The following is a 9,002-nucleotide window of genomic DNA, read 5'->3' as shown; positions in this document are numbered from 1 at the left end:
ACCCTGACGAGTTGGCTCCTGGTTGGCCAGTCGACAGTGTCCACGCGCTGTCCACACGCATCTGCCAGCTCCAGGTTGGTGGAAGATGTTACTGGGTGTCGCTGAGCGTTCCTGCCTCTGGAGTTCTGTTATCTGTTGCACCATCCGGGCGCTGGCTTAACTACTATTACAAGGTTTTACCAAACATAACCAAACTTGCACAAACGCAGTTACTGCTTACAACAATATGCATAATAGAATTAAATCCTACTCCATTTGTTCAACAAGAACAATTTTGACCATCACTCATTACAGGGCCTTTTGCTTTTTCTTTTGCATTTAATTTTGATGAACACTGTCAGTAACTCTCCATTTCAAAGGTTCCAGTGCACAGGTATTGCTGCACTTCTGCAGCACCGGTGCAGAGGCCAATGAACTGTCAAACACAACAGGAAACTCATACAATCTTACAAAGTCCAACAACACTGTGTCCAAAGACAGTGCTACAGCTACAGCTTCTACTGACTACTGCCTAAGCACTACTGCTGAGAACCTCCAGTGAAGGAGAGGGGCAGGACCCAGCCGTGCTCAGAGTCCTGCTGCTTAAGCCACTTTTCCCTGCAGAGACTGCAGGAGCTGCTGGATCCAATTAACGAAATCCAGCAGCTTCTGGAGTGGGAATGAGCAGGACTCAGTCACTGCTGTTGTTGCCAGGGCTGAGCCTTGTGATGGCCTCTTTGGCCGGGCGAGTGTCGCAGCACTTCCTCCTGAGCGAATCCGTGACTGGACCCAGTTGAAGAAGTGCTGGGTGGAGGTGTAGACCCCAGGCTGCTTTGGTCTGGCACAGCCTTTCCCCCAGCTGGTCAGGCCCACAAGCCAGAAGAAGTTGGCGTGTGGAGCTCTGCAGACGAGCGGGCCCCCGCTGTCACCCTGCAGCACAGGACAGAGGGTGAGGGGGGTGTTGGGAAGCCCCAGCAGGGTCAGGGGGGTGTTGAGGAGCCTCACCAGGGTGAGGGGCATGTTGGGAAGCCACAGCATGGTGAGGGGCGTGTTGAAGAGCCCCCAGCAGATTTAGGGGGGTGTTGGGAAGCCCCAGCAGGGTCAGGGGGGTGTTGGGGAGCCCCAGCAGTGTGAGGGGGGTGTTGGGGAGCCCCAGCAGGGTCAGGGGGGTGTTGGGGAGCCCCAGCAGCCCCACGTGGGCCAGGGCTGCGGGTGCTGCCGGGGCTGGCCCGTGGCTGCTCCTACCTGGCAGGTGTCGATGCCGCCCCGCGGGTAGCCAGCACACAGGTTGTAGCTGCGCACAGCCCCTCCGTACCACTCGCTGCTGTTGCAGAGCTTGACATTGATGAGGCGGACCTTGGCCTCCTGCAGCACGTCGGATGTTTCTGCAGCTGTGAGCATGGCAAAGAATTAGCCCCCAGCAGCTCTGGGCCACTTCCCCTCCCCTGTCTGGGCAGAGCCCTTCCCTGAGCCTTGGCTTTGCAGCTTGCCAAAGAGGCACTTGACCCTTGTCTGATTTTAGGCCACGGCTCAAAATCATAGAATCCCAGATGGTGGGGTTGGAAGGGACCTCTAAACGTCATCTAGTCTGACCCCTCTGCTCAAGCAGATTCCTCTAGATCAGGTCACACAGGAACGTGTCCAGGAGGGTTTGGAAGACCTCCAAGGAAGGAGCCTCCCCGCCCTCCCTGGGCAGCCTGGGCCAGGGCTCAAAAAAGCATCCCAGGTCCTGCAGCCTTTCCTCATGGAAAGTCCCCTCAGCATCGTGGCAGCCTGAGGTAGCTCAGGCCCCTGCCTGCAGCCTGAGCCCGGCCCTCGGGCAGCCCGAGCCGTCTCCCCAGGCTCGCCCCAGGCACACAGGCGCTTTCCCGGGACACTCACAGCCTTCCGCGGTGTAGCCCCAGCCAGCGACGCGGCAGTCTGTGAGCTGTGACACCACCACGTCGGAGAAGTGAGTCACACAGGCCAGCTGCACGTAGTCGCTGCACTGCACGGGCTCGTCCAGCTCCAGCAGGGCGATGTCGTTCTCGAAGGCGCCTTTGCGGTAGCTCTCGTGGATCAGCAGCCGCTTGCTCTTGCGCACTTGGGCCTCGGAGCCCAGCTCAGACAGCCGGGTGGCCCCGATCACCATGCGCCACGTCGGGACGTTCCTGGGGGGCAGATGGGGAGCAGAGGGCTCAGAGGGAGCCCAGCAGTTCCCTGCCTCCAGCTCGCCGAGGGAGAGGCCAGGTGCCCCGTGAGCCCCGGGCTGCAGGAACAGCACCAGCCCAGCCCGTGCCAAGCACGGGACGGGAACTCTGTCAGTGCTGGGGGCACGGCCCTGCCCTGCTCCTACTCACCTGTACTTGTCAAAGCAGTGTCCTGCGGTCAGGACCCACCGGGGATGGATGAGGGAGCCTCCGCAGATGTGCCCGCTGCCCACTGCCCCGGGAAGCTGGATGCTGACGATCCAGGGCCAGGCTCCCGGGGAGGCATCGCTGCCGCCCACGACGCGCAACGGCCCGTGGTGCTCAGCCAAGGGCCGGGTCCCGCAGCTTCTCCTGTCACCAGAAAGTCAGGAGTGTCCTGATGGAGGGCTGGCTGCTGCTGGGGCTGCAGGGCAGCCGTCTGCCCTCCCCACCGGGCAGCGCACGGACAGCGGGGCCGGGGAACCCTGCGCCCCAGCTTCTGCCTTTGCCCAGCAGCCCGGCTCCCAGCTCCTGGGCTTTGGGAAGCTGTGGCATGGCCATGGGGAACCAGTGAAGCCCATCATATCGAATCACACAGTCACAGAATGGTGGGGGTTGGAAGGGACCTTTAGAGATCATCCGGTCCAACCCCCCTGCTGAGGCAGCTCCCACCTAGATCAGGTCACACAGGAGGGTCTTGAAGCCCTCCAAGCAAGGAGCCTCCACACCCTCCCTGGGCAGCACGGGCCAGGGCTCCCTCACCTCACAGAAAAAACTGCTGCCCCAACCTCCTGACACCCACCCTTTAGATGTTTGTAACTATTAAGAAGATGCCCCCTCAGCCTCCTCTTTTCTGCCCAAGCTCCCTCCCAGAGCCACTTACCCACAGCTTTGCACTGAGGCACTCACAGGCCAGCAGCACAGGCCCAGCAGGACGAGGAGAATCAGAACTTTCATCACTCTGGCAGCACGTGGCAGCTCCAAGAGCCAAGGGCACGTGGCAGCTCCAAGAGCCAAGGGCACGTCACCCCCAGCGCTGTGTCTGATGCCCGTAGTGCTGATACTGCCTGGAAAGCCTCGGCCTGGGCGCTGATGTCACAGAGCTGCTGGTTCCAGGGGGATTCTGTGTGGGGCACCACGAGGGGTCCAAGCTGGGGGAATGCAGATGCAGGGATGGACACCTGAGGTCACACCACACTCCACAGGACTCCAGCTGACTGCCTTTCCCAAGGCCCTTTGCAAAGACTGCATGGCAGGTCACCCTCTCTGAAGAGGACCTGCTGCTTGCCCGTGGCTGGCATGAGCCCTGCGGCTCTCCAGCCCTCCCTTGCCCACCCTGCGTGCAGCAGTGGCCGACTGTCGGCCGCTCTCTGAAGAGCTTTGTCCCTCTGTCCCTCTCCCTACAGCAGCAGTCAGGGGGAGCTTCCCATCACTGCAGGCTGAGCCCAACGCCTCACACTACCCTGACCCCCTCTGCTCACCTACCCAAGGGACTGGCAAAGAAATGGGAATCAGCTGAGAGCAACTCTCCCCATAGCCCTGGCCAGCCTGGAGAGCTGCAAGAGCTCAGCCAGAGATGGGGAGCAGCCTCTGCCTTCATCCGCTCTGGACCTGCTCTTCTCTGTCCCGAAAGTTCCACCATCATTACCTTTGAAAAAGGACAGGAATGGAAGAGAAGCCAGCACCAAACAAGAAGTGCTGGGAGAAAATCAGGAGCGTGAGGAGCGAGTGAAGGAGCCGCCTTCCCTCGAGGGCAGCTCAGCCCAACTGACCTTCCCTGTGCCGCTGTGAGGCTTTATAGCCCCTGGCCAGCTGAGGTCACCAATGCTGGGTGGGTTCCGGAACACTCCCCTTGTGACATCAGCACGGCCCAAAGTGCTCCCCCTCCACAGGTGACCACACACAGCGCTCCCCCTCCTTTGCCACGGCCTCGGGAATCAGCAGTGGCAGGAATTGAGAGGTGAACCCCGGGCTCATGGGAGAGCATTGTTCACACCTGAAGGAAACGTGTCACACTGGAGAGGGTTCCAGGGAGGAGTGCAGCTGGTGTGTGAGGGATCCACGGTTCCCTGGGCAACCTGCACGGAGCCCGGCATGGAGCAGAGACTGTGGGCAGCTTCTGTGGCTTAGTGCAGAAGAAGGGAACTGCACGTGGAACTGATAAGCTGTAGGCTTCTCACCCTGGGCCCAGTCTGACCAAATGCTGTCCTTTGGGTGAACTTTGCTCATTCCAATACCAAAACACAGCTCCATCCCAAAGGCCACCGAGGAGCGACCACCCCTCACCGAGCGTGTGCTCTGCATTTGCCTTAACCTGTGCCTTCAAAAGCGGAGCAGGAGACTTTGACAGCAAGGACAGTCAAGGTCTGTGTGACCAGAGCCACTCAAGCTCCACCTTGAAGGGAAAAATACTACAAAAAGGCTTAGGAAAGGGGGCTGTGAAGTGAAGACACCATTGCGAGTAAGTCAGGGAAGACTCCATCACTGACTGCCTCTGACTGCTGAGATCTGCCCGTGGCTGAAGCTCTCTCCCTGCTGGGGAAGCCTTTGGCTCAGCTCTGGTTGTACTGAATGCTCACTGGCAAAGCTCAGACATATCTAGAGTGGCTTTTCCGACCTCACCCCGCGTTATTCCTACTCTCAACACCTGCGGGTGCTTTGGCAGACAGGGCTCCCCGGCAGCCCACCAGCAGCTGCAGATGCTGCTGCTTCCATCAGCTGCACCGTTGGTTAAGCTGGGTGTACAAGTGTCTCAGTGGGCAGCAGCAGGCTGCGAGTGTGGCCGTGTGAGCCCCTGCAGCCGGCTGAGCCGCGTGTGCCGGGCACTGCTGGTACAGCCGTAACCGTGACAGCTCAGAGCACCTGGATGTGACCAGAGCAACAGCGTCACGTTGGGCATCGCCCAGAACCTAAACCCAGCCACCCCCAGCCCCTCTGACATCTGAGGACAAGCTGGAACACAAGAGGCTTCTGCCACATTCCTTTACCCTTTAGCGCAGCACATGCTCAAGGGACCCAGAGATAGCAAGGATGCTCCTGGCTGTTTTGCTCTGTGTGCTCAGCAGATGGCACATCCCTGCGTGGGCAGCACAGGCCTGTGATGGACTCGGAGGCAGCCGCCAGACACGCTCACCATTCCTGCCCTGCCCTGGGAGAGATCACAGTGGGAAATGGCAGCAATCCCTGATGTACAGGTGACAGCAGCAGGTTGCAGGTCTTTGCCTTCTCTCTCTCCTACTGTTAGGACCAAGCTCCACGGTGCTGAGTCCCCCCTCTCCTGCCTCTGCCCAGAGACTGAGTTGGAGATGCCCCAGATGGTGCAAGAGTGAGTTTGCTCCATGGTTCCGTATCTGTTCCCGTGTGCTGCCTGTGTCAGCTCACACAGCGATCGGGAAACGAGTGAGCCCTTGCTCCTCAGAGAAGCAAGGAGGGATGTCAGGAGCTTCATGAATGCCAGTCCTGTTTGACTGCTCTGATCTCCTTCTGTGAGCTCCAGCACGCTGCCCTGCCCAGGCCCTGCAGCACAGCCGCAACGAGCCCTCAGGGAGGTGACTGCTGCTGGGAAAAGGCAGCTGGTCGTAACTCTGGCTGTACAGCCCTGCTGGCACTGTCCCTACAGCTGTCCCCACTCTCACACTGCCTCACAACCACTGTCCTCTCCGTTGACTTTCCTCCCCAAGCAAAGAGAGGCTGCAGACACCCAGCTCAGGCAGTGCTGTGTGCGTCACAGGCATTTACAGTGGGGTGGGAGCGGACATCATCCTCACCCCAATCAGTCCAAGCAAGGCTGCCTTCCTAATCAATGCAATGATTGAAAAGCTGTATCCTGAGGAACGGACACCCTGACAGACAAAGCCTAAACTTGACTTGGAGATGAGGTGAGCTGAAGCTGTCAAAAGTCAGCTAAAAGCTACAGTGCGTTGGAGGCCCCATTTCTGGCAACGCTGAGCCAGGCAGCTGGTGTGCTGGGACAAGCTCAGCCCCAGCATCTGCCCCAGCACCCCTTCTGCTGAGCTCCAGCTGCAGCCTCTCGCCCTGCAGCAGACTGAAACTCTCTGGGACATGGGCTGTCCATCCCTTCTCTGTTTCTGCACCGCCGACCCCAGGAGCCCTGTCACCCTTGTCAAGCTGTGACAGAGGTGCAGACACACAGTGCAGAGGACACAACAGACAGCACAGGGTAACTGCACCTGGGTGTCCCTTCCAGCCCTACCATTCTATGATTCTATGATCTGCAGCATCACTGCCCTCTTGGCAGAATCAAATTGGCCAGTCCACACTGCTTACAGAACAAACCCATTCTTGCTACTCTCAATTATCTCTGAGAGCAGCATTCCCAAAGGCAGTAGCAAACATTCCCTTCTGCTGAAGGCTGCAAGAACAAGGTTGCTGCTGACTTTGAGCTGCATGTCTTGAAGGTGTTGAGCTAGATCTTTGCCAGGCCAGGAGTGTTTCAGCACCGGGGCTCTCCCAGGAGAAACACCCTCTTTGTAGAGAAATGGAGAGAAGAGGCAATCACAAAAGGACAGGTGGAGACTGCCAACACACCAACTGTAACCCAAAAGTACTTCGGACTGCCGCTCAGTCACAGTTTTGCCTGGCAAATGATTTGGAATAGTTCTCCACACAGTGCTCTGTATTACACCTTGGTAGTTTAGACTTGGCTCTGCAGATGAATTACCAGCCTGGCTAAGAGCTCCAGCTGCACTGTGCCTCACCACTACGACCTTGTCAGGCCTGGATGTTGGCTCACACACACAGGAACTGGACTGACCCCAAAACCACAACCTGGGCCCTGCAGCACCGATGAGCCAAGTGAGTTCAGGTGGAAGCACATTTCTGAGCCGTGCTCCTTTCTCCAAGACTACACGTCCCAGTCAGAGACAAACTCAAACAGGCTGTGCAAGCATCCCAAGAAGTCCATCCTATGAATACATCAGGCACTTCTGACTTGGCTGAATCTTACCTCCTTGTTTTAATTGTGGTAACTCCCCTCTCCTTTCCTGAGCCATAAAGAAGAGCCAGAATGGCTGCTACAGTGAGTAAAAGTTATTAATTAGCTGTAGAAGTTGGCTTCTTCATTGTGTCACCAAACAGACTGGTGGGTACAAGTAAAGCAAAGTCCAGGTTGCTCTCAAAATCGTGGAAAGAAAGCTGAGTGATGCTGACTCAATGGCACCTTGTAGCAAATGCTTTCATTCATGGCTGTTCATGGGAGCAGAAAAAAACCCACCTGAGATTTCCTGCAGAAGCTCAATGGAACACATACAAAACACTCCCAACAGAGCTGACTGAAATTCCCCAAGGTTAGGAGGAGAAGCAGCACTGCAAATGTCATGTCAAAAAGACATGAACAGTGATCACGAGGAAAAGATGGAACAAGGAACAGGAAAGTTGTAAAGATCACTGATGAAAATAAACTCCTGATGCCTCTTATGACCGTGTTTACAAGGGCATGTGTCCCCCATCTCCCTTCCCCAAATGCACAGCTGGATTCCACACACCACACAGGAGAGTCACTGGGCTGCTGGGATCAGTCACAGACGTGACTGAGGGAAACGAAGGCATCTGAAGGAAGGGATTTGAGCAAGGGAACCCAACACAGACAAAGCCATCCCCTGTGTTGCTTTCACCAGCAAACAGAAATCATCTTCTCTTTCTTTAGCGTGGTGGGAACAGCAGCTCAGCAGCTGCACCTCAGGGCACCACAGCCAGGGTCCCTACCTGGGTGCGTGAACTTGCCTGTCTGCAGCTCAGCAGCGGGTTTGTAGGCACAAATGTGACATGGACCAGCCAGCTTGAATAAAGATGGTAGGGACAAGTTAATGCAGCTGGCAAGCTACTTCCAATTATCAGAAACAGCTGCTGCAAGGTAATCAATGGGGCCCTGGGTGATCACAGGGGTGCAAGAAGCATCTGAGGAAGTAGCTGGCAAAGGAAGGGTTTGAGTCAACACTGTTGGTGGCATTACATTGCCTGTGTGTCTCTGCATGTGCATTACCTGGCTTCTCTACATCTTTGGATGAATATTGCTTGCACCGTTACAACAGGCCTGGAGCATCTTTCTGAGCAAGTAGAGGCTCAACTCAACCACCTCCCCACCTGCATCTGCCAGCAGCTCTCTGCATGATCCACGTCCTTCTGGCCTGTGTGCAACAGCTGAAGCCTCAAAAGCTGCACTGCCCAAACCACCCCACACTGCAGCCTCGGGACCCAGAAGCCAAAGACCTGCCCCGAAGGGCTTGGGGAGGCCACTGGGGAGGCAGGAGGGCTGGCAGCAGCTGCCAGAGCTCCCAAAGCACAGCCAAGCCCCAGCTGTGTGTCCCCAGCTCCCCTCACTCAGCCCCAGGCCCCCAGCACGGCTCCAGCGGCTGCCCCCTGCTCACCATCGCGGGTTCATGGCAGAGGGCGCTGAGGGCTCTGAGCACCAGGCACCGCATCATGCTGCTCTCGCTCCCCAGGTACCTCGGTTCCAGCTGCAGGGCACGTTCATCACAGGGCTCATGTCAGGGCAGGCCAGGAGCTGAAACACACCCAGCACTCACCCTCTGCCCCACTGACCGGTCTCCCCTTCATCTCCTCCCAGCAACCAGGCTCACCTGGACCATGAACGCCATGGCGGGGAGCTCCCAGCAAGGCTGCTCCCTGCTCAGCAGATTCACCAGGCAGTGAAGCAGTTTGTAACGGGAGCCCCTTGGGCACCACACGTCTCTCTGGCAGGGGCTGGGGGGAAAAAGGGCACCGATGACCCCAAGCAAGGTGGGCAAAGCCCTGGACTGACCAGCTGGGGGCTGGACTTCTCAGGAGAAAGGTAGTGCCCAAGACCAGCAAAAAGCACCCTTCCTGCCCCAAAGC

At 57.6% G+C, this 9,002-nt stretch overlaps 1 protein-coding gene across 1 annotated transcript; it reads right to left on the bottom strand.

Annotated features, from left to right (window-relative positions):
* Nucleotides 1–337: 337 nt before the first annotated feature.
* LOC133628077 (acrosin-like) lies at nt 338–8,764 on the bottom strand. Its single transcript, XM_062015977.1, has 8 exons — nt 8,747–8,764; nt 8,534–8,623; nt 3,483–3,547; nt 2,319–2,519; nt 1,861–2,129; nt 1,225–1,370; nt 679–909; nt 338–415 (listed from the first exon to the last, which is right to left on the bottom strand). Exons 1-8 carry the CDS (start codon nt 8,762–8,764, stop codon nt 338–340), a joined length of 1,098 nt encoding a protein of 365 aa, XP_061871961.1.
* Between the last annotated feature and the right edge of the window lie 238 nt (nt 8,765–9,002).

Source organism: Colius striatus, chromosome 28 (assembly GCF_028858725.1).
Source record: "Colius striatus isolate bColStr4 chromosome 28, bColStr4.1.hap1, whole genome shotgun sequence".
NCBI lineage: Eukaryota > Metazoa > Chordata > Aves > Coliiformes > Coliidae > Colius > Colius striatus.
Note: the sequence above shows the minus strand (reverse complement) of the source record. Positions and strands in the feature narration are given on the sequence as shown.

Coding starts and splice junctions, on each gene's coding strand:
- LOC133628077 (XM_062015977.1), bottom strand. Junction 910..1,224: donor GCGGCATCGACACCTGCCAG/GTAGGAGCAGCC, acceptor CCTGTGCTGCAG/GGTGACAGCGGGGGCCCGCT. Junction 416..678: donor CAGCCCTGGCAACAACAGCA/GTGACTGAGTCC, acceptor TGTGTTTGACAG/TTCATTGGCCTCTGCACCGG.